Source organism: Labrus bergylta, chromosome 10 (genome assembly GCF_963930695.1).
Source record: "Labrus bergylta chromosome 10, fLabBer1.1, whole genome shotgun sequence".
NCBI lineage: Eukaryota > Metazoa > Chordata > Actinopteri > Labriformes > Labridae > Labrus > Labrus bergylta.
In genome coordinates this window covers 4,941,941-4,967,807 of record NC_089204.1, presented here as the reverse complement: position 1 = coordinate 4,967,807, position 25,867 = coordinate 4,941,941, and the positions used below count along the sequence as shown (strand labels likewise).

The window sequence follows — 25,867 nt, the reverse complement described above, 5'->3', positions numbered from 1 at the left end:
TTGAGAATTAAAGTGAATTCAATATACACTCAGAAAAAGGTTTTAAAAAAAGGAATATGAATGCTCAGAGTTCTAAAAATAGGTGTAGATTACGCAGCTCTCCCCTTGTTTCTGTCTCAGTCTAAAATCAATCTCAGTCTCCAGCGTGTCCAAAAACACTGCAGCAAGAAAACCAACTGGAACCAAATACAACAGCCATGTGACCTCGTCCGGGGCACAGCTGTACCGGCTACCAGTAAGATTAAGAACTTATTTTAAGTTTTTCTTTGAACTTAAAGAAGTACTCTCGTGCTTTCCTACTTCCAAAAAACTCCTGATATTATCCGGAGGAGCTGCATGGCTGGAGATTTATTTATTTTTCGCTCAGACTTCACCTGGAGTTTCTCCTGCCAGACCCGTGTTATTTTTTTGGCTGAAAGTTCGAGTGAGCTGATGTGAGAGAGCAGCAGGATATAATCCAGAGAATTCACCTCGAACGAGTGGGAGGGGGTTTTAACTCTGGTATAAAGACTAGAAAGTCAGAAAGAATCATGAGATCAACACTTTGAAGGTTGTTTTTGAATCTTTGTAATAACCGTTCTCAGTTTTTTATCAATGCTCTGCTTTTGGTTTGTATCTCTAAACATCGATACGGTTTAAGAGCTAGATACGTTTGTTGGGCTGTGTGTGTGTGTGTGTGTGTGTGTGTGTGTGTGTGTGTGTGTGTGTGTGTCTTTAACAGTTGATTTTGGTGTATTGTATGGACGGTACTTAATAAACATTGCTTTTTCAATTATTATACATAATAAATTATTACAATTATGTAATTGTATCTGAGAGGCAGAGTGTCATAAAATTCGCACAGATCGAATAAATAAAAAAAGCAGTGACAAACCTCCTTGGGGATATTGCCGTGGAGAAGGGCTTCGATATGTAATCGTGACAGGAGTTGAGGTATGAAGGCCTTGAGGCGTGCGAGAGTTACATCTGGAATACAGATCACACACAACAACAGCAATCAATCAAAGAGCAATTTCCCCGAGCTAAAGACTTCATCAGAAAAAAAAAGAGAGGAAGAGAGAACCTGCTGTGTGTGTCTGTGTGTTCATCATACACTACTTCAGTGGGCACATGTTACACAAAACTACAATCTGAAGCTGGACAGGAAATATGATCACTATAAATTTGTCACCATGGATTATTGGAGATACTTAACAAGATTTATACCGTGTGTTTCTTCTTCCTGTTTAAAGAGGATCACTAACTGCAGACAGAGTACATCCTGCATGATGAGCTGACACTTACAACTCGTTTCAGAAGCTCAGCTTTTCTTGCATTATTATTATTTTTTTAATTACTTTTCACCTTTATTAGTTAGAACAGCTGAAGAGAGACAGGAAATGTTGGGGAGAGAGTAGTGTATGACATGAAGCAAAGTGCCAAGGTCAGATTCCAACCCACAGTCGCTGCGGCGCTGTACGAGATATAACCGCTCGAGTCAGGCCCATTCAACTGGCTGCTCAGTTCTATTTACAATAAATTATAAACCGGGGGGGGGGGGGGGGGGGGGGGGACTTGTGAATGACTATCATTGTTGCCACAGTAAAGTATTAAAAACAGCAGAACGCACCCGTTTAATAGAACATCTTTGGTCCTGTGCTTGCAGTCTATCACAAGCTTGTGTTGTTGATGGGGGGGGGAAATGGCTTTGCGCACTGTACTGCTGTGGTGAGCTTGTTGTTCTGTCCCCCTGGGTCCTTGGTTTTCTGAAAAATTGGCCCCCTGAACAAAATAGTTGAATAGCCCTGCGATAGACTATCGCTGCTCCAACTTTTCTGACATTATGATTCATTTTATTTCTCATGTTTACATTGTTTTTATAGGAACTACATTTTCCTCAGAAGTCTTCTCCTTTTAATGATTTAAACAAGATAGGATACTACATAAAGCAGCTTCAGTCTAGACATCTCTCTTCACCGGACACACAACATGTGGTGATAGAGCTTCTGGCCAAGCTGCATATTAGAAACATAAATATGGAAATGTAACCTTTTTTAAGTCAATAAATTCCTCTTTGTATGATAATAAGAGTTGATTTTCACTATTGTTTGTGTGTACCTCAGTAGTATTCTTTTCACTTTTACAGGAGACCTCGACTTTCTTCACATTCATCTCAAACTAGGTTTTGTAAAGGGTCATGGAAGTGGGCGTTTTCTCTGTTGAGACTTCACTTCTGAAGCTGCTGCAAGACAGGAAGACTTTCATATAATGAAAAATGGCTCTAGCATCTTTATTGATTTAAGTTGTATTTCAACCCTTTTCAGAACATTTTATGGCCCCACACAATTGCAAGCCTGGCCAAACACACACTCACACATGCAGTTATACACACAAATCTAGTCCATCTTAATGTGGGCTGGCCAATCTGAATTCAAGTATCGTCTGACCCAGATTCAAGGATGAGCTACTACAGGGACACACTCACTTTACCAAGACGATTGTTTGTCCACAGCACCACACAACACACACACAGAAACACACACACAGTCAGAAACAAAGGTGTGTGGTGGAGCTTAGACAGACAGCAGGGGCTTAAGGACACTGATAAGGGAGAGGCGGTGATAATTGGAGGCCCTGGTGACAAGTCTGCTGGCTTTCACCCTGCAGGTTAATTGAGTCTCATGTGAATCTGAGGATAGTCTGTGTAACATCCGTTGGTGAAAAAGAACAATCTGCCCTTCAGGTTCCAGACCGGCACAGCGGAGAGGAAAGACTGCAGCCAGGGAGGAGCACAGCCTCAGCATTCAAATGAAGAGAAAGACACACAAGTGAAAAAAGAAGAACAGCCATCTATCAGCTGTGAGCCAAACTCCTCAAAACTACAGAAACTTGTTCTGTCTTTTTGAGGAATACTTTCATTCTTCATGTATATCTCAATACATATGCCAATTGTTAAACTGTATTTAATTACTTTATCCTTTATTGAACTCTTGACGATGTTTTTGTGTGTGTGTAATGTTAATATATCTCATGACTGGTCTGGTACCAGACACAATCACTATGTATACTGTGTATGTTACTGATAAATATGAATTGAATAACCATGATCATATTTTCTACTACATAGCTGAAGTTTGCCTGCTCAGTTCTAGCCCTGAGGAAAGGCTCGACTCTGCTGTTATTCTGTGTTTTCGGGGAGCTGAGATTGGCTTCCAGTAGTTAAAGGCTAATAAGCACCAGAGCTGGGACTTTGAGACAGAAGTGAAGAAAGAAAAGAGAGTGGTTTTTAAAGTTGTGTCTCACCATCCAGAGCTTCTCTGAGCTCGTCTTTGGTCCAAGCAACCTCGGTCATTAGCAAACGGAGGTAGTACATGGCGTGCTGGTGAGGCTGCTCGGCTCTGAAGTTATTCAAAGACCTCATGTACTGCGGGGAGATAGAGAAGTTCAGCACTTAATGATGTGGATTTAAAGAGAAATGTTCAGTATGAGACTACAACTGCTGCAACCTTCACTGCTCTTGTTGTTGTAAAATAATAAGTTATGAACACCCAGGTGAAAGGGTTAGCTGTTCAATAAACATTTCAAAGTCAGCGCTTTGTTGGATCATGACTCAGCAGAACTTTTGTGGAGAGATGATGGAGTTGCAGTCGGGTCTTACCGCCTCTTTGATGATGTCAAAGCGCTTCTCATCGATCTCGAACGTGGCCATCTTCTCGATGATCTTCTTCAGCAGGATGTGTTGTTTGTCATTGTAACCTTTCACTGACAGCTGCGGCACACAGCGACAGATGACAGGAGGAGCATTATCAACCAACAGAAAGATCAGGAGGATCAGTGGTTCATATATCACGCTAAAGTTTCATTTGTTGATTTAAAGGTCTGGAAATTCATTTGTGACATTTCTAATTATTGGCTGACAATTACCATAAAAAGCCTTTCAGAGAGGTGATATTTGTCAAATACTAGAGCCTGACAGAATAATCGCCCGATATTAACATATCCAGCGACTTATCGTATCAGCGAATTTTATCATAGATATGCGCCAATATTACCAGATTTATTTACCAGTCAAATAGCATTTCTTTAGCAATTCTCTTTCACCAGCAGAGTGCACTGTATGGATTACAACAAACATCATCACTCTCCAGAGTGTCAAGCTGTGATGCACATACATGCTCAGTTACTTTTCCAGTTAAGTGACCATCTTGTCTTCATTATATATCTTTTTCACAAGCGTGCGTGTGTGTGTGTGTCAACACAATAAATGTGTATATCTGTATATCTCTACAGATCGAAGGTAGATCTAAAAAAGATTTCGACGGATATATTGGTATCAGATTTTTTCCTCTCCCTAATATCAATAATCTGTATCGGACCCAACAATCCTATATCGGTCAGGCCCTTAGCATAATGCAGATTTTGTCATGAAAGCATGAAACATGGTACGATCATATAAAGGGTTGGAAAACGCAGGGTAATGCATAAGATGATATCTCTGTCTGTGTTTTTGTTGCTGTGTTTCTCGGTCAGATCTCTCTTGGAAAATAGGTTATTAATCTCAATGGGACAAAGCTGGTTAAATAAAAAGAAGTTAAACATTGCTGTGGGTTGACGTTACGCCACTCTTGGCACAACAACCACAACAACAGTGTGTTTATATACTTTCAGTCGGTAAGATTTAGTTCAGGTGATCACAAAACCAAAACCTGTGTAATTCAACAGACACTGAAACAGGTTCTATCATATACTGTAGATGTTGATTTAAAGACATTTTTGGAGTGGTCTGTTATCTTTGTCCAGAGCTGTTTATCATCAAATGTATAACTTCACATCTTTATTCATCTAAAATGTTTTAATCGACTTGAAGTATAAAAACGGGGGAGGAATGCATTTTCTTTTTTTTAAAGCGATATATTCTCATCAAACACGAGGATAAAAACAGACTGATCTATAAAAGCAATCATCACCACATCATCCCATGCATTGTAAACAGATTCAGTGAAGTCTCTCTGGGAGTCACAGCCGTCCTGAGAGGCTGATGATGATGATGATGATGATGATAATGTAAATGAGTATTTTTAAAGTGGAAAAGAACAGACAAGGTTATTTAAAGCCTCCGTTTTGCAAAGTCATCCACACTCTACGCCCTTCATGACTCAGCAAAACCTCCAGCCAACATGGCTACACCCGCACACCACGTCCTGCCCACTCCCTGTGGCTGAGTCCCTGCACTGGAAACTCTCCTAACATCATTAACCTTGACACACACCGCTGACTCATGTCCATTATGTACAGGCCGTCACACAGATACACAGACCGAGTAGCTTTCTTTAATCATGGAAACATGGATGGCATGCAGCTAATGAATGCAGGTTACTGGGTTATAAGGATGCAGAGGTTTGGTGCAGAAGTCAGAAAGCTCACAGAGAAAGGAAAGAAACACCACCACTGCAATCCAGTTTCACTCTCACAGGCAGGTTGTCACTTTGTTCTGAAGGCACACACAGTCACACAAATTCAAGCAGACCAATGTATTCATTAACTCATTGGTGCCCGATAGGGCGGACTCTCGCTTAAAAAAAAATTTGATATGTCATACTTTTTTTTTTTAATCCATAAGGCTCGGGGACTTAAGCAGGTCTGTGGAGGAAATGCACGGGCCAGCAGACAGTCTTACAAATCTATTATGTTAGAGAAATTAAGCACCTCAAATAATCAATATGGACGTAGAAAGATCAAAGCCATGTTCACACAGCCTCAAAGTGGACCCTTCATCACCATCACCCCCCACTTCCCTTCACACATATTACTTACGAGGATGGCATTCATCCCCGAGGCTACGCCATACACCAGCCCAGCCAGGCGGGCTGCATATGTATACTCTTTTAAATCATCCTTCAGTAACCTGAAGAACAGGAAGGTCATGTTGCAGTGTTGGGGGTCTGTGTATAGGTAGCGACTGATGGAAGGGGGGAAAAAAAGGACAAAAACAAAAATACATGTTTGTTGGGAATGTTGCGTTGACAAGAACTTAAATACAAGACAATGCAGGTTAGAGAGGAACGATATGAAGAGTATGTATATGCAGCCTCGTGACCAGCTTGATGTCCCGTAAACATTTTCACAACAGCTAAAATCACCATTTCAATCATGAACTACAAGTCATGGGTGGGACTCTGCCTCACCTGTGTTAACTACAGGTGTGCAAGATGGACATGACGATGATTCGGTCTGCCTGACAATGTCACAAAATGAAAGCCTCTTATAGTGGTGATGGTTTCGCAGGGAGGTGGGTGAGTGAACAAAGAAAGGGTTGATGAAGAATAAAGAGGAAGATGCGGACAGAGACAAGAGCAGCCAGGTCTGGATCAGAAGGTTTTAAAACTGTGTGTTTGGTTCACCAGATGTCTCAAATCAAATCTTGGGTTTTGATAATAAGGACAACAGACTGAATTATTTTCAGTCTGGTGCTACAGTTGGCTCACAGCCACCTGTCAGCACAGACCTGGCTGAGCCTCAGCAGTCCTGTCTTGAGGATGATAAAGGTTGAGACTTTGAGGTCCGACTGGGATGCAGCATTACGGCGACAGGGGAGGGAGGAGGGGGGGGATTTTGGATACTTACATACATCCCATAGACGGTATTTTGGAGGTCATAGTTCAAGCCAGCTAGCTCGGCTGCATATGCATACTCGTTGAGGGAGTCCTTGAGGAGCTCCAGGTATAAATATGCCATGTTACAATGCAATGGGTCCACATACGCAAACGGGCTGTAGAGAAAACGGCAGTGGTCAAACAACATAGGGACGCCTGTCTCATAATTTTCTCACCAATAACATGATTCTACTATAAAACAACAGCATTCACTTCAGTAATCAGGGGTGTGGCAGAGCAGGAGGTTTGGAGCTGACTGGTTGCAACCACTAAATCAAATAAATACACTCTTATTGGGTTATATTGTCTATTGTCCCCCAAGAAACAGTTTGAAGTGTTTTATCTATCAACTACAACCTGATCCAGATTATCTCAGTTTAGTGTCTTCTGCAGGGCAAACACTTAAAGGCAGGGTTGGTAATTTTAAAAACTAGCATGATTTTGAAAGTAGCATTCCCTCAGTGCTCCATCTACACCCACCCCCTCCCCTCTGTGCTCCCTCAAAGCCACGCCCCTCATCTACCTGCATGAGCGAGTGTGTAGAAACTACGTCGTCTCATGTCTTATTCAGCAGTAAGTAAACTCACAGTATAAACTCTTTGAGTGTGGGCTCGTGCACACAAGGGTTAGAGTACGAGCAGGGAGGCGTGTGATTGGAGAACAGAGAACATGAGTTATTAATTTCTGTCAGGACCTAAAGACAATTACAACCAAAATGGTTGTATCTGTGTAAAGTGTATCTGGAGAAAATTACCAACCCTGCCTTTAAGGGACTGCAGGTTAAATTTCATGTTTGGAAATTATATTATATCAAACTCTAAACTCATAAAGCAGGAAATTATTGAATTACCCAAACTGAGAGAATCTTACTTAGCTGTACTTCTTCTCGTTAGTGTTGTGAATTAAGAAAACATAAAAATGTAGGAGCTCTCTGCGTCTAGCTGGGGTAAACTGTAAAGTAACATCAAATGAAAACATAGTGTCCAAAGTTTCATCATCACTGACTCACCTGAAGAACTCGAAGTTCAGGCATGCCTTGGGCAGGAAAAACTTATCATCCTGTTTGAACCACACCTTGCTCATAGCAGTGTCCTAGAAAACACAAACACACACAGGAGGACTTCATCTTCATATTCATTATAATCCATTCTGATTAAAGATAATCGTCTGTAGTCCCTGGAAATCCTTGTAAAGGCAGAGGCTTACTTTGAATTTCAGTCTTTCATTTATAGAAACATAAAAGGCACATTTATTCAGCCTTTCCTTAAAGGAGTGGAAATATGTACTCTGTTGCTCTCTGATCCTGGCAGAACTAAAATCTTGTTTGCCTTATGATCATATGAAAAAATTAAAGAATTGTAAACAATATGCAGTTCAGCACATATGGTGCATTCCAGTTGATCTCGTTCGTGGGAAATTCCCAGTTCCCAGTCGGAATTGTCAACTGAAACGGCGTCTGAAGTCGTAGTTACGACTCGGAAACTCTGAGAAAAAAAAGTTCAGATCCACTATGGCTGCTACGTGCATCGAAAGGGATGTTTAAGATGCAACAGTTGAGTTTATTAGCAGCTTAGTCGTCTTTTTCTGTAATTAAATCAATCAGACCAATGGTATTGTGCAAGTTCTATCTGTGGAGGTGTTGTCATTGTTTTCGGTCAGAAAATATCACTTAGAGTGTTGTTATCGTCTGGTATTAGCTAACAAAACAAAAAGGTACTCCTGGACGCGTCCATGTTGCTTTTCCGACTTGCAACTGGAACGCAGTTTACTCGGGTGTGACATCATTCCCAGTCCTGACTTCCGAGGTAAATGGAACGGGGCATTATAGTTCTGTGCAGTCATGGACAAAGAGAGCAACAGAATGCTGATTGCAGAGCTCTGCAGCACGAACACTTGCCTTGATTAAAGTGGGGACTGATGGAGCGTCTTTCTCAAGAGGGTAGATCTCAAAGCTGGTGGGGATGAACTCGTTTTTCATGGGTAATTTGAACTTGCCGTTGAGGTCTGCACTCGCCCATTTCTGAAACACAAGACAGCAGACAGCCGTGATCACGCACTCATCAAAGCAGCAAAGACTCACAGCACGGTTTAAGTTTCTATAAGAGCACGGTGACAGCAGCGACTCACCTCGAGGGTCTCTTCAGAGATGGACTCCTGTTTGTACTGTGTGCCGTACCACTCCTCTGTCTTGTCTGTTTGTCCTTCAAATGACTTTGACACCACTGCAACTCTGGGAAAAGAAAAAGAAACAAGCTGGGTCAAATCACTTCTCTCTGAGAGCAGAAAATAGTTTATTTGTAATCACAAAATGAGATTTAAATTATTTTAGTAAGCAATGCGTCTTGATACAGTTTGCTACAAAAATCAGAATTTTAAACTTTGATGAAATACTAGTAAAACTCAACTGATACCACTTCCCCATTTAAATACCACATAAACAAAAATATAAATCCTAGGCGCCTAATATTGGATACATTCTTGTTTTGGACCATCGAAGAATTCAAGGAACATTCTGCACAATGTCTAAATTGCACAAATACATTGGCGATATTTTGGCACAGAAACAAAACTTGAGCAGGAAGTGACACTCCTTGGACCTCTAATTACAATAAAGTTGCTGATGATACACACAGGCACGTTTATAATGTAGCCATACTCTCTGTAACTTCATTCACAGCTGCTAGAAAAAGATTAATACATAACGGGGCACAGTCGGGCTGGAAGAGTAGAACTGGCAGAACTTCAAGGTTAACCATCCACTTCAGTAGAGGAGGAAACTGGCACTCCGTCTGTCAGGGTCAGCCAATGAGTGCATGCAATCTCCTCTGTTGTAAGCATTAAGGAATGGACCAATTACAAGTCTGCACTCTGCTTGACACTTCCAATAAAATTAAGTGGTGGTAAAGCTGCACGTGGCAAAGTTTCAGAGCCAAAGAGGGGCTTCGGGGAGACGTAACTCTTGTAGGAATCCATTTGTCACAAAGGAGGTTAAGGTTGTCACGATAACAGATTTTTAACTTTGACACGATACTATTTCAAACAATATCGATACCTGTTTTGATTCCAATGCAACAAAGATACAAGTCCTAGGCATTCAACACTGGGTTGTTTCACATTTTTAATTTCCCAACAATTGCTTTCTGCACCAAAATGTTGCCATTGTATTTTTACAATTAAGACATCTGCTCTCTGTCTGTTTTTATCTACCCTATTAGCCCCCACATCAGGATAGGTAGTATAGGCGTTGTCACTACCTGGTTAGCTAACCAGAGCCTGGGTCTATTGAAGAGGGCAATGCTGGTCTGGTTGAAAAGTCAACTAAGTTCCTTGTGAAGGTTATGTAATGTATCAGTAGGGCATTGGGGCATAATTGGGATGAGGGGTTTCTTCACTGGGTTAGGGTTACCTACTCTTTTATCAGAGAACAAGTATCTTGTGTTTATTTCAAATAGGAGACAAAAACACAACTTGGCTGCCAAAAGCACTCGAGAAACATCTGTAGATCATTTTAAAAATAGAGATCATATCATTGTAAAACATGTGGTGTTGGAAAAACGACCCAAGTATTGGATATTTTGACAACCGCACAGGAGGTTTTGTTGACAAAAACAGAAAAAAAGTTTAAAAAGGGTCTATAGAGTTTCACTTGATTCTCTACAGTTGGTTTAGTGATTCATCAGCTGCAGTTTAAGTAAGTTCAACTTCCATGACTGTAAGTGCATGAAAGTTACACAAGTTATTCTGAACATAAGGAGACACCGATGTCATCATGAAACATGTCACACCGACCTGACGTGTTCTGGTCTCAGTTTATCCAGAACCATCTCAATCAGATCTGGCCTGAAGTCCTCCAAAAGGTACTCTGCAGCTAAAATCTCTTCTAGAGGGTAGTACTGAAACACACAAAGAAAGAAGCTGTTAGTACCGTGACAACTAAGAATGTGAGAACTATGTGATCCTTGTTTTATGTTCCTAGGCTGCAATAAATGTGACACTGTCCTTTATCAGAATAAAATGTTTGTTAAAGCGCTCAATTCTAATCCAAAGTTGAATCACTGAATTTAAGCCTCCTTACTATAGAGACGATCAGAATTACACCTAATGACTCATTTTACAAGGTGACAACAATAAATGTCACACAAGTGTAAAAAAATGTGAAATGACTAAAAGAATAACACAATGTATGTCTGTGATTTTCAGCATTCTCCGTTGGCTGCACAGGTCACATAAGAACTGTGGTAAGAATAAAAGTCTAGCCTATTTCTTGATCGACTGTCCCTCTGCAAAATCTCCAGACTCTTTATCCAGAGTCAACAGCAGCAGACAGCCTGATGACGACAGCAGCCACAGACGCAATGAGCTGCATCGAGTCTCCCTGGAAACAACCTTTGCAGATGGGGAGGGGACTTACGTGTAGCAAACCGGCCACTTTGGAGGTGTAGCCGCGGGGTCGCTCCTTGTCCTTGAACCTGAAGGCCACTTTGTTCAAATCCTACAAAGACGGACAGAGATGGAGAGGGTGTAACAAGTGAAAACACAGAATAATATGCAGATTCAATTCTGTCATTCTACAAATAACCATTTTCATATATAGACTTATAGTGTAGCATAGAATATCTATTTTCTGTGGGCGGCTGTGGCTCAGTCGGTATGCAGTTGTCTGTCAAACGGAAGGTCAGGGCTTCAATCAGTAAACATGTCCGATGTGTCTTTGGGCAAGACACTTCACCCCAAGTTGCTCCAGCTGCTTCATTGGTGACGTATGAATGTGTAACTAAAAAAAAAAGTGCTATACAAGCTGAAGTCCATTTACCATTAACATTTGTTAAAACGGGTAAAACGACACAATCTCCAGAATCTTAATGATTGATGGTATCGAAAAGTAAAATCGAACGAAGAACTTCAGGTCCTCAGTCGTATTTTTTACTTAAAGCAGCCGCAAGCTATAAAAAAAAAAAAAAAAAAGAGCATCGTCTAAAATGCCTGTCTGGCATTGTGTGCATGTGGAGCTCGCTCGCACTTCATCAACGCAGTAAAGCAATGTGAATTTACAGATTGGGACGCCAACATTACGCTTGAGGCGAAACGACGGCAGATTGTTACAGTGCTGTTGCAGAATTGCACTTTGAAAAGGACTTTTGTCTACATTTTTTGGTAGTTAAAAACAAGAAATGACTTTTTACTGGGTGCCGAAGACTTGTATTTCAGTTGCCATGGTATCAAAACAGGCACTGATACAGTTTGATTTCATATTGAAGTCTACAAATCTGATGTCTTGACAACCCTACTGTGCTCCTTTATTAGTTCATCCACTGGGCAGGCAGAAGTGGGTCAGGTTTATCTCTCTGCTCGGTCTGAACAGACAACAATAATTACCTTGCACTCCTCAAACACCCACGCCTGAGGTCCCTCAGTACGCAGCTTCTGGATGTACTGGAACATGTGGAAGATGATGTCCTCTACGTGCACTGCAGAGGCGAAAGTCTCAATGAACATGATTTGCATTCCATTTCCTTACACAAAGGAACAGTAAGAGGCAAAGCACGTCAGTATATGTGGAACAAACTGATGTAATCAGCGGCACTACTTACAGAGGCCCTCCTCAGTCAAATCCACATTTATGATAAAGAACATGAATCCTCTGGCTCCTTCTTTCTGCCCTCCAACAAGAGTGTTCACCCAGCCTACAGATCAAAAATCATCATTTTAATTAAACTGTTAGAATTTCAGATTTATTATTTTTGACACCTCAAAATGTTTTAAAAAAGACGAACATGTTGGAGCTACCTTTAGATTTCAGCTCTGATAACAAACTTCCCGGCCCCTCGTGACCGATCAGATGCCCTAGATAATGTCCGGGGTTAGATTTGTAGTACTTCTGAAGGTCTGGGATTGGGAAAGTCACATACAGGTTCCTGATGTCTTTAATGGGCACCACTTTGTAGAATTGCTGTAAAGAAAGATAAAACATATGTGATGTGTCATGTTTGTCAAGAAAAGTCCTTCATATGATATACGACACAAAACAGTGTATAAATAAGGAGTGGAAAAATATTAGCTATTGTCCTACTGTCTAAATGCAAAAATGTGCTGATTGTGGGTAAAAAAAAAAGAAAAAAGAAGTATATTACTCTGAGGTGTTCCTCCTGGAAGGGGTGCTCGGGGAATTCTGGGATAGGCACGTTCTTGTTCTCTACTTCTCCAAAAAGCTTCACCACCATGGAGGCCAGCTCGTCTAATGATTCTGTGTGGGAAAATGGAAAAAAAAAAAAAATGGAGTAATACAAAAAGATGCAGGAAAAGTAAAAACTGCAGAAAAAAGGTCCGCACACTGTTCAGCTCTGAATGAGCTATTGTATTTTACCAGGGCAACGTTTCAATTCGCTTTGATATACTTATGAGTTAAATGACCATACAGCTGACTTTTTAAAAAGGAGCCATTAATCATGCTGGGCTCTTCTGGTCAGCACTTCTGTCAAACTGTATGTCTTACAATTGACCCTTCGCTAAACCCCCTCACCAAACAGCGTTTTTCCAGCCAAATCCATAGCAACTGTAACTAGGCACAGCAGGTCAGTCGAGCTCTGCATTTCACTGAGGTGCAGTGTACCGATTAGGCTTTGAGAGGGACATTCTGCATTTCAAGATTTTTTTAAAGGTGTCTTTTTGTCCTCAAAAAAACTAAAAAGCAAAGGTGACAAATGTATAAAAGAATATGTTTATCTGCTCGTGCATAAGCTGCGATAGTTAACATTACAGGCCAAATATCTTACTAATTACATTATGAAAACAGTGCTTTAAGTTTCAATTAAAAGCTCCATTAAAAACCAACACATATACTGCCTTTGTATTTCCATGCTGAGTGAAAGTTGTTCTTATATGGATTTAAGTGATTGCTTTAGATCAGACGCTCTGTCTTGATTTGATTTGCAGACATTTCACTTCATTAACTCCAGCAAATGTAATTAAAAATAACCGTACGTATGCCAAAGCTGTAAGTTCTGCCATAAGCAGTCTTAAAAGCAGCATGCAAAATCGATGTCTGTTGGCTAGAAACAAAATGGTAAATGGACTTGAGCTTGTATAGAGCTTTTTACTCAAAGCGCTTTTACACCACAAGTCACACCTACACATTCACACACTGATGGTAGAGGCTGCTGTGTAGTGAGACAATCAGAAGTTACTAATACCATTCATACACATTCATAAACCACTGATGTTTCAGCGGGAGCAATTTGGGGTCTTGCCCAAAGACACATCGGACGTGTTGCTACAGGAGCAAGGGATCGAACCCCTGACCTTCCAGGTGAGAGACAACTGACTCTACCCACTGAACCACAGCCGCCCCGAATGAGAGGCCAGCTTCTGTGTACTTCTGCTAAATGGTACATTTATTAAGTTATCATATAGTACATAAAGATCATTATAAGGAAAAGCTAGACAAATGCAGAAACAAAGAGGGTGAGGACAAAGTGAAGGGGCAAATTAGATGAGAAAGTTCTGCAAAATGTACAATTCTGTTGGTGCTGATGATACCAATGGCACTTGTTTTTTTAGTAAGAAGAAGCTCTGAATTTGAAGAACGAAATATAAAAACTTTGTGGTTTATAAAATCCTAAACATTGAACAAAAACCTGTTAAATGTCATCTCAAGTTAAACAAACTCTTAATTTTAATAAATCATGACCAATCATTCTGGGATGTTTTCGTTCTTAAAGACCTTGAAGTGTGTGGCAAATCCATTTTTATCTGTGTATTTTCAACTTTAGTGTATTTGTTATCCAACTGTTCATCAACTTAGGGGCCACAGAGGACAAAACAGGAAGAGGTTCCTGATGATCTTTTACCACAAAGGAAGCAAAGGATTTCAGAGTTTCTCAAAGTTAGAGAGAATAAGATTGAAAGTAGTACAATGACAAAAGTAGGAAGGGGTTAATAAGAAAGAAATCCCCTCCGCCATGTAAGGAAACTTGTAAAACTAGACTGAGAGGGTGACGGGTTTAAAATAATTCTAGATGTGTGTTCCTTCCTAAAAACCAAACCGGGAATGCAAATTAACCATGGCTAAGAGTCCTTAAACATAGCATCAGTTGCACTTTAATTAGATGTAACAATGCCTGCATGTATTGTCCCCAAATAAACTGCTAAATAAATTAAACATATTAATTAAGATATACTGTATCTGGCGATGGGTGGAAGCTGCTTTGAATTGTCTCCTTTTCCTGTTGTGGTAATAAAAGCAAGATAAACTATGACAGTTGATTTGACAGTGATGTGTTGCATTGCAGTTTGCAGATTAAACTTGAGACATAATTTCTACAGAAATGAAAATAAAGCCAGATCTGCATGTTTCTTTGGCTGACATTAGGCATTGACAGTTCAAGGTGTTAAATCATAGAAGTGCCTCCGAGGCAGAGTGGGGTTTGTGAACATGTAAACGTCATGTTACCTCTTCCTAACACACACAGTCCCATCAGGTTGGATGAGTAGAATGTAGAATGAAACTTCAGGAGCTCCTGGCGGATATCGATGCCATCTTTGGACGGTCGGGTCTCCAGGGTCAGTTTGTTACCTACAAGAAAAACAACACATTGAATTGTTAACGTTTGCATTTAAAATCATTCCATAACTTCTACATGACAAAGTACATTTTCAATGAGCTCTCCGTTAAAGTTTCTAAATTAAATTTACAACCCTACCAATTAATCGGCCAGTATAAGCTTAACTTTATCGCAGATATCCGCCGATATTACTTTATTTATAAAGCTGATCTTTTATCATTCATCATTTCATCCCATCAGACATTTATAGTATATTCTGTCACAGTAACAGTTTGTGTATAAAACCACGCCTCCTGCTATGGCTTCACACTGAATAGAGGCTCAAAATACCTCAAATCCTTCAGGTCATCTAACTTGTCTTACGGCACTAACCACGTTTGTTTGAATCATTGCATTCACAAATAAGAGCTGCACCGTGTAGATGATAATTAGACCAATAAAAATTACTGCAAAGGGTGGAACAAAGACTGTTCTTCTTTTTAGAAAACAAAGGCTGCAACCACAGAGGAACGTCAGTGAGTCATAAATATTCAGCGTCCTAAAATAGAAAACTCTGGGAATCATTATTCTGAGAACTGTTTTAAAATCATTTTAAGATGGTAGAGTGACATGAGTCTCTCAGATCTGTTGATAAGCTGGCTGCCAGTCATATTTCAAATACAACTGCAAGCTACTGAGACGCACTAAAAACAGGGCAACAAACGATTAAGAAAGATCCAGTTGGTTCACTAAGAGTTCATGACATTCAGACCTGACTGATCCTCTTCTGCTCTTAACAGGAATAAAGATTATAAAATTCAAGACTGCCATCAGGTGGCTATTCTGAGCTGGAAGCTGCTCCGAGTTTGTCAATCTGATCTGGGAATTCACTCAGAGCAAACGACCTTCACGCTACAAGACGCTTACACTCAACGGTTTAATGTCAGAGGAGAGTATATTCATGGATATGTTAGGGGGTGTCAATTGTGTCATACATGTCACAGAAATAAAATAGTGTGTTCGTAGGTCAAGGTCACACTCATTATAGACAATAAATCACTTATGGAGAGGCAGAGTGAGGAACTTCTGCAGCCTGATATCTCTCAATAATTCCTTTGATTTCAATATTCAATCCTAAAATTCTGCAATGGAAATGTTCAGATTTATGATGTGAATGAGCATCTCTCAAAGTTGTTTGGATGATTTCATCTCCACTAAAAACTACGCTGCCTAAATTGGTATTTATGCTTGTTGTGATGTCATTTTTGGAGCATCACCAAATGTTTAACTCCTTTTATATCTGTAAAATCTAACTAAATAAAGGAAAAGCCATCAAGGAATAAAAGAAGAGCCAGAAGACAAAGCCTTCCCCTGTAGCTTCAAACTAAAAGAATGCTTTCTCTTTTATAGGAAATAGATTTTTTTTTTTAAAGGTTTATACAAAAACAATCACATACAAACATGCCGTTATTATAGAGTTGACCTGTTAAACCAGAGACGTTGATATTTTAAATATTTTGGGTAGTTTTTTCAACACTGTATATTCAGTGCAATGTACGATCCATGTATTTAAATATACACAAATCTAAACTTGAATGCAAACAGGCCAACAGACTGGTGCAACATATGCACAATTATATCATCTGCCTTACACAGGATACTTTAGTTTAAATAGGAAGTGTTTGAATGCATACCGTTTCATTTGTGTTCAGTGAGAGATCAATCAGAAGGAGCTCAGAATGCCTCATAGTTCAACGTACAATTGAATTGACTATTTTGTTTTCTACCTGTTCCGAATTTACTGAAGGGGTGGTTTGGATTGCCTGTTGCCTTCTCCAACTGAAACAGCCTCCAGGCGTCATTCATCAGGTTCTTCTCGTGTTCAGAGTCCACAGCGTTCACCTCCCGGTCCTTGCAGCTCTCATCGAACAGTGGGCACAGGAAGAACTGGGAAAACCTACAGCAGAGCAAACATTCAACTGCATGGTTCAGTAAAATTAAGAGTGATTGTTCAGATGTGTGATGATAATACTTTTCAGTGTATGGTTGTGTAATTTAAACGTTTAAAGATGAGGTTTTTGCTCTTCTGAGTTGAATGTACTGTAGACTGTTGGTGTTTTGCACAGTTTGTAGACACAATGGAAAGCAGGAGACTGAACATGATGCACATTTGCATGGGAGCAAAAGAAGAGCAACTGCCATGCAAATGAGAAAACCTAACATCTGGATGCTTTTCAAGCTACTCCTTAGCTTAGACTCTGCTTCAGATTTATGCAACTGAAGTCTATTATTATTACAATTCCTGTGTGTCTGTCTGTGCTGCCACTGCCAAGAGCAGCTCACACTGTTTCTCGTTGTTTTTATAGCAATGACAATAAAGATCTACTCTATTCTGTCTGTTCTAAAATCCCTATTGAAGCAAACTAAAACGGTCCCATCAGCTGATTCTTAAGATCAATAAAACATTCTTGTAAAACAATCACACCCCAATCCTTGCACTGATTTATGTATTCAGACACCCATAAGGGCTACAGAACATCAATCTTTTCTCCTTGATCTTAACTTCAAATAAAATGTTAGATAAAGTGTAATTCTGATAATTATAGCAACGGTATGTTTAAAAAAAATAAAAACAATAGGGCCAGCTAACGACACACACGATCCTTTCAGACACCATGCCCCTTTCTAAGAGGAGACATCATCAATATTTCAGCGACTCTGCGCTGCACTGTCCTTTCCCACCACAACAGTCCAGATGGCCTTAACAATTCACTGGTGCAGGGGAACAGTCAGCCTATGACTTGTAAACAGGTGCATGCTGGACATCATTCATTTATAAAGAAGGTAAGCTGACACCACCTGACTGCCCCAAAACCAGCACAACTGACACATGAGGAGACCCCCTGCAGTGCTGGGGACATCAGCCTCACCCTGGGGTGGGGGGGTAGGAACTATGTAGATCGTTACAAAGAGTGGGCACAATGAGGTTGGGTCTGGTAACCAAAGGCTGACAGACAAGGACCTGGCAGCTCATCAGGATTAACACCTGGACTCCCAAGGGGCCGGTTGTGTACTGACAACTAGACAACCACTTAGGAAGAGAGATGACATCAGTCTTAACTGGTGAATTATATAATATACAGCCTTGAAAATGAAATGAGCTTTGTCTGACAAAGACCTGGACAACATGTCAGGGGTAATAAGAACATGATAAGATGAACATGAGATATGGACGTTTAAGGACAGAGTAAAATAATAAGTACCTATCTAGTGCTCCTTCCAAGTGCTCATGGGAAACATCGAAGTAATAGTTTGTATGCTCTCCACTGGTGAAGGCGTTGGAGCTGCCCGCATGCTCACTGAGGAACTGGCTGTACTCGTTCTCCTTGGGGTACTTCTTTGTTCCCAGGAAGAGCATGTGTTCACAAAAGTGTGCCAGGCCCGAGATGTTTCCTGGGTCTGATAATGAACCTGTGAAATGAAGAAAACACAGAAACTCAGTTGATGAAGCTGTAGCTCTGTGCTCACTGGAGTTCACAGATACTGAGCCACGTTGGACAGAAAAAGAACAAAGGTTTCATATACACACAGAGAACAACACAGGAAAACCTTCATTATATGAATCAAATGATTAAGAGAAATTTCTACTAAAAAGGGACCTGATCAAGATACAAGCATGGTCAAATTTTCTGGATCATTATCTTTAGCTCTGTATGAAACCATTGTTTCTTCTTCATGTCTTTACATTCAGAATACTGTCTATAAAATCATAAAGGATCCTTTGCACATCTTTCTACTCGTGTTGTAAGTTTAATTGCTCGTTCGTAGCTACATGACAAGGTAATGATGACGAAAAGCTTTACCTATTTGGACATCCAAAGCAGCGGAGGATTTGTCTGTAGTGGGGTCACTTATGAGAATGGCCCTCAGGCCATTGGTAAACTCAAGACCCCTGTAAACCCGTTTGTCCTCTGGGGAGCGAATGATCTCGCTGACCACCCTCTGCACAGCTGGGTCGGTCATTCTGAGAGGCAAGGATGACACAAGCCTGCAATGGAGGGAAATGTTAGTAAGTACAGTTAGCGAAGAGGTATGCCTTCATTGTGACGTTTACATTCGTAATTTGACTCAACAACTCTGAGGAGATCTGAGTTAGAGATTATATAATGAATTCCTTGTAAGCAAGAAAAAAAATCTTCCGAAAAAAGTGTCCTGACTCTGAATTGAGACTTTCACTGAAAAAAGGTGTACTTGGATCCAGAGCAAGTTTTATTGGCTTAATCATCTACTTCAGAGATGGTTAGTTCTCTGACATGTTTAAAACCAACAAACCTTTAAGGAACTATTACAACAACTTTGTGTTGCTACTATGCTTTGATGGTAATTCACAAGCACTTCATAACGATCATATGAATGTCTATGACTAAGTCGTCTTGTTATGGTGTGCAGTATGACATCAAGTTTGACAGTAAGAAGAGCGCCATCATGATGGTAAAGACCGAAGATGATCAGATACAATTTCCTCCATTCTTTATTTAAGATCAAGTTCTTAGATTTGTTAATTGAAGTGAAACATCCAGGTCACGTCATCCAGATTGATTTGAGCGATTATGTGACTATAAGGATTTTATCCCTTTATCCAAGTTCATCTGTGGCAGTGTAATGTTGTCTATGTGTTCCGTTTTATCACAATATGGACCTACAGACAAGGTGGATCTCTCCATGACTTGTACACCTCAAGTACCATGAAGCATGCAGGCGTCCCCTCTCACCCCAGACACTGGACTATTCATGACCCCCCCCCCTCCCTCTGGTAAAAGACTGCGGTCCATCAGGACCAAAACCTCATTACCTAAGAACAGTTTCTTCCCCTTTGCTGAAGCCACTTTAATCATGAGCCTGTCAGTCTGCCCACATTACACAGACTCTCATCCACAGTCACTGAACATCTCAGTCTTTAAGGCTGAAACAGATTTTATGTGTTACATTATCTCACACTGGAGTATTTTCTGTTCATGTGTGTAAATGTTTAATCTCTGTACAGCTTTTAATCTATGATATATGTTTATAATGTATGTTATTCAGTTCCCTGTTTCATAGCCTTCTGCTGTTTTTACTTCTTCGACAATAAGATATTTCTTTGAAAATGTAAAACTGATTCTGTGTGTCTGAAAAAAAACATTATAATAAGGTGAAGTACATGACAAAGGGTAACTGAATAGACTTCAAAGTCAGTTTAAATAAACTATGAATAATCACATTTAATGGATAAAGTAAAATAATAACTTCTTCTCTCGTTAGATAATAAGTCGTTAGCTAAATGCTAAATTAGCATCTAAAGGTCCATAAATGTGTACAAAGGTCCGGGTTCGTTGGTCTCATTGTGAGCCATATAGTTTCCACCCCGGTGTTGTAAAGTGTGTAAGTGTCCGTCAGCTCTGCACTCTTTGTATTAAAGCTTTCACTTTAAGTAGCATCAAAGCTAACAGTGCCGGGCTAGCTTCATTTAGCTAGGTCAACAAACCGGCTAACGTCAGTTAACTGGCCGAGTATTATCAACTTAATCATTTTAAACAAACAGTTACAACATTTGTCTGGCAGCACTTACCTAAAGTTTTGGTTGAAAGTGAAACCACCGCCTGCTGCCTGTAGATATCTGGTGAACTGGGCCGGTCGGTTAATGCACTTTAACATACTTTGAACCCATGGAAAACAAACCTCGGCTTTTACAGCGCCATCTTGGAAAAGACAAAACCAGTCGAGCACAGAGTAGCGTTTCTTTCTCACGGTAGGTTTATAAACATCAGTATTGGATACACGAGTCCTAAACCATGGCTATCGATAAGACAGCAAGTGTGATATGCATACGGTTAAATTTATATAATATTCCTAAAAGATATGTGGTGTATTTTTTAAAGTCTATGGGCGTCATTGAGTCTGATATCGACTTGATACTCTGGGCTGGGATTTCTGAGTACGTCACAGTCTATGGTTCAGCGTAGTATCGGATCGTGTGTCAAGTTACGCCTCTTTTTTATTTATTTATTTAAGATAAAGTGACAGCACAAATAACAGAATACCACAAAGACAAATAAACAATAAAGAAAATAAACATCTACACAACTATATACACAAGGGTTTCATTTCTATTTTTAATTGCTGTATTTTAGGCTTTTTTTAATTCCATTTGTGGATGTAATATTTCCCATGCAAAATTAATAAATTCAAGATGAATACGTATTTGATAGTCTGTTCCACTCTTATCGTAGGAATTTGTAACCTTTCTTTTAATTTAACAGTTAAACCAGTCTGTGCTTTAAAGAAAAGCTTAACATCTTTTATTAAACTTTGAATGTTCAAAGAAATTGCTCTACATAAAACATGGATGTTTTTACAAGTCAACTCAACACTGGTTTTATGGATTAAAAACGTTCTAAAGGACAGACCACAACATGTCACAGTCAATGGTTTTAAATCAAGTGGTATTGTTTTAAATACTGGGGTACCACAGGGCTGTGACTTGTCGCCGGTCCTCTTCTCCATATACACAAATGACATAAACCTGTGATGACAATTGACTGACTCTGCTTAAATATGCTGATGACATGGCTTTGGTAGCCTGTCTGACAGATGAGTGTTCCCTGTCCACATACAGACAGCAGGTAAACACCATGGCCCTTAAGAAAGAGCTCCCTGGAGCTTAACATCACTAAAGGCGCAGTCACACTGGTCATCTGCACCGTGCTGTACCCAAGCACGATTGAATCAGTCCTCACATTTAACATTATATCCTGGTACAACTTTCTCACCAAGTAATGCAAGAAAAAACTTACTAGTATCATTAAACAAAAATCACCGGCACCACCCAGATCCAACTCTCAGAACTCTACATGCGAGCAGCAGAAAGGAAAGCGGTCTGCATCACTCAGGACCCTTCACACCCCCTTCTCCACTTGTTTCAGCTGCTCCCCTCAGGCACTCGTTTTAGAGTACCACTGGTGAAAAAGAAAACTTACAGAAACTCTTTTATTCCCACTGCAATACGCATTTTAAACAAAGCTAAATAAGCAATGTGTGCAAAAGGTCCCCCACTTTCATAGTTTCAGTGAAGACACTCTAATTCCCATCACTCCATCTGTTCATGAACAGCCCATGCCTGTTCATCTGCACCTATCACTGACCTCAGACCACCTAATTACACCTCACAGAGAAGACTACTGCACCCCTCAACTCGGTTCTCTGGACTTCTGTTTATCCTTTTATCTTCTGTGCCTCCATGAGACTGTAAGTTCATGCATATTATAGTTCTCCAGTAAACGTCATGTTGTTGTTCTTCCTAATTTGTGGTCGGTGCTGCTATCACGTTTCTAACACATTTAGCAAGACTGTTAGGCTATATCGCGACGGACATTTCCTCACTCATTTCACGTTTGTTACTGTTGTAATCGATGCTGTGTTTTGTATAATGTTTTCTATACTTTCTTTACATTGTGCCATCGGAGTGTATTTGTTTCCAGTCGGCTCTCTGTTTGCTAACACTCACGTGTAGTAAGGGACCGTCCTTCAATTCATGAGCAGTGTTGCCAGATCTCGCGAGAGAAACAAGCAACCAGCTATTTGGAAACAAGCCCAAAACAAGCGACCTGGCTCCTCAAATAAATAAAATGAAGCCAAAACAGGTTACCTAACCTACCACATAGTGTAAAAGAGAAGCAACTTGATAGCAGTATATCTATCTATATATATATCTATATATATATAGATATATATATATATATTGAGTTAAAAAAAAAAAAAAATTGTGCTTTTGGGTGCCAGCATCATCAGCATGCTGTATTAAGGTCAGATCTCTTTCTCCCACTGTTTATTATATTTTTTCCATATTTCCCTTATTCCCGAGCATTGTCGCTCTGTCGCTCTGTCAGATGTAGGCGTGCGTGCGTGCGTGCGTGCGTGATGTGGATTTCCTTGTTGTTGATATGTTTGATGATGAAGAAATTCGCTGTTGAGACTGACTTGCTTTCAAAGAGTATAATTTTATTTAAGCAAGAAACAGAGTCACTGGTCACGTCTGACCAGGAGGATCAAGAAGCCAATAATGATCTCTCTTGAACACACAGAGACAATTGCTTATATGCATCTAAACATCTGCTTTTCGTCATGGGTCATAAAAACATCAAGTAACACATCCATATATGGCAATACTCCTATACAACACCTCAATGTAAACATTTCACCTGAGGGGACTCCTAAATCTCCTTCAGATACTATCTCCAGACGCGCCCATTGTAAACTTATATTATCTCTGTCCTGGTTACATCAGACACTTCATAGTCCCCCCGAGCAAACGAGAGAAATTATACAATTATGATGTTAATTAGCCTCATACGAATCACTTCTGTCCATGCTTAACCTTAGCAATATAGTAAAATTTTTATTTGTGGAGTGTGAGAGCGAAAAACCCATCAGGCAGCTATCTTTCTTTATCATCCATCAAACAATCTAGACAGGAAAACTCTCTCACGGTCCCTCTGCCCCAGGCAACCACCTATAGTACTCCAAACCAATTAAAAAGAAAAGGGTTATGAAAACTTTATAGGACGATATATAAATGCACACATTCAAAACCTCAGAAATAAAATCTAAAAATTGTCCAAAGTCAGGCTGGTCGACCCATCGCACCTTCCAATGGACCTTTCCCTACCTAACACCACTTTCCCTAAGGATCGATAAAGAAAGAAAACACCTGAGGTCCCAATATATGCATCTTATACAGTTCCAGAAAAATATGTCTTGCTAAAAATATCTACTATAAAGTAAAATATTTATCAACAATACAAGTTACATTGTAATAAACCTTCAATGATTTTTCAATCAAAACCCCTCATCATGATGTCTTCATTCAGGTTTCCGTTGTCCATTTCCATCCTCCATTTTCTTAAGTTTGGTTGTTTCAACTCCATTAATCTGGAAGGATTTCTGGACAATCAGCCACCCTCACATTGGTCTCCCAAATATCATCCTGGGAAGAAAAATCAACAGCCAGTATCTTTGTACATACAAAACATCAAAAATATTAATTTTTGTATCATACTTTCACATTATTCCACTACATGATTAACATATTCAATTCCCCCTTTTATCAATTCACTTCCAGTTCAAAATAATAGTGAGTCAATGATGAATTCAGATATTCAAAAATGGATATTTCTCTCCAATCTCTATGACCTCCTCACCTTCACTTAGGTCATTACCACTCAGTAGCGGCATCTGAATGTTTTCTCCTGGCATCACAACTCCTACCCATCTCAATGTCATAGCCTTAGCAAAGGTCAACAACAGCGTACAAAAACAAAACATCACACCAAAATCTGAACCACTATAGCTCCTACTGGTCCTAATTGGTCTTGTAACCAGGTATTCGCAGACCATCCCGCTCTTTCTGATGGACCAAATGAATCCCTAATTAGTTTCAAAGCATCTATGACACTAGTCATATTGTCAGCGGCATCAGGAATCAAAGTGTAACAGGCGTCTCCAGTTAGATTCAAAGCTACACAGAGGCCACCTTGTTTGGCCAAAATGTAATCAAGAGCCATGTCATGTTTCAGCAACGTCAATCGATGACTCCTCTGAGTATTTGACAAATATTCAAAACCTTTTATGGTCTCGTTTGCAAAACCTTGCAGGGTATATGTAATATTATCAATATGATCAGCTAAGTATGTAACACCATACCATGGAAACAATCCTATTCCCCATTTCTCTCCCAAACTTATCCTCCAATGATAAGACTCCAAGTTGTGAAATTGTGCCAAATCTCTTTTCTTTCTACTGCCAGAGATTGTTGTAGAGTTATCCTCATCAGACCCTTGTCCCTTCTGAATAACAAAAACATCATACGGAAGTTTCAACTGTGCCATATAACAACATCCAATCCAACCATAAGGTAAAAATAAGTATGCCTTATCGCCACAAATCCACCAGATATCTTTAAATGTTAGTATGGTAAAATTACCCGGTAAAGTTTGATTCTTTACACTTAGAGTTTTACTCAGTCGGCGATGTGGTGCATGAAAGGTCACTGTATACATGTCATCAATAGCCCTTTGATCACGTCGTCCAAATTGCATCATATAGTTATCACATTCTGATATTCCCATAAACATAGCATCTCCACCATGAGTACCATTTGAACAAAAACAAGATTTAACCTTCACAGGTGTCACTTCCATAGGATCAGGGACTGCTGTCGTAATATCTTCATACTGATAAAGGAGATTTATATATGATAAGTTCTTCAACCAAGCACAATTCCGTTGAGGTGTAAATAGATGCACCGACACAGCCATCCAATAATCATTTGGTGCTTGTTGCTTAAATACCAACCACGATAGCGCATAATTTTGACATTTAGAAGTTAAAGGTTCTGGTACCGTCTCTAGAATTGAAGGCCATGTGCCTGGTGCTGGAACTCTCACGACACATGGACCACTCAAATTACTAGCCAATCTAACAGAGTGAGTCAACTGTTGGTACCACATATTTCTACTTGCCCACGGGTCTGCAATTTGCAACACCGAGGAATCAAACCCATAAGCTTTCCATTGGGTTTCACGCTTCTCTAATGCATGAAGATGTTTAGTCATGACTTCTGATGTCCCGTCAGCATCTACAAAATCATCAATCAGATTC

The 25,867-nt window shown here is 39.9% G+C and overlaps 2 protein-coding genes across 3 annotated transcripts in view; one reads left to right on the top strand and one right to left on the bottom strand.

Moving 5' to 3' along the window:
* ide (insulin-degrading enzyme) overlaps positions 1–21,058 on the bottom strand; it is a 33,922-nt gene extending 12,864 nt beyond the window's left edge. Inside the window, exons 1-18 of one of the 2 annotated variants that reach the window (XM_065959845.1) lie at positions 20,781–21,058; positions 19,036–19,220; positions 18,436–18,643; positions 16,960–17,129; positions 15,082–15,204; positions 12,764–12,876; positions 12,420–12,582; positions 12,224–12,316; positions 12,009–12,100; positions 11,044–11,124; positions 10,422–10,525; positions 8,760–8,862; positions 8,530–8,652; positions 7,642–7,724; positions 5,794–5,938; positions 3,638–3,748; positions 3,283–3,403; positions 875–966 (exon numbers count right to left, since the gene is read on the bottom strand). In XM_065959845.1, the coding sequence (XP_065815917.1) occupies positions 875–966; positions 3,283–3,403; positions 3,638–3,748; positions 5,794–5,938; positions 7,642–7,724; positions 8,530–8,652; positions 8,760–8,862; positions 10,422–10,525; positions 11,044–11,124; positions 12,009–12,100; positions 12,224–12,316; positions 12,420–12,582; positions 12,764–12,876; positions 15,082–15,204; positions 16,960–17,129; positions 18,436–18,643; positions 19,036–19,220; positions 20,781–20,866 (2,196 nt within the window). In that variant the 5' untranslated portion in view covers positions 20,867–21,058. Of the gene's footprint in view, positions 1–874; positions 967–3,282; positions 3,404–3,637; positions 3,749–5,793; positions 5,939–6,603; positions 6,749–7,641; positions 7,725–8,529; positions 8,653–8,759; positions 8,863–10,421; positions 10,526–11,043; positions 11,125–12,008; positions 12,101–12,223; positions 12,317–12,419; positions 12,583–12,763; positions 12,877–15,081; positions 15,205–16,959; positions 17,130–18,435; positions 18,644–19,035; positions 19,221–20,780 lie in introns of both variants that reach the window. The other variant, XM_020653275.3, reaches the window with a different exon arrangement.
* A 1,251-nt stretch (positions 21,059–22,309) lies between these two features.
* The window catches only part of LOC109998438 (kynurenine 3-monooxygenase), a 28,543-nt gene continuing 24,985 nt past the window's right edge, over positions 22,310–25,867 (top strand). The window contains exon 1 of the mRNA XM_020653282.3: positions 22,310–22,456. Within this exon, the coding sequence (XP_020508938.2) occupies positions 22,325–22,456 (132 nt within the window). The 5' untranslated portion in view covers positions 22,310–22,324. The remainder of the gene's footprint in view (positions 22,457–25,867) is intronic.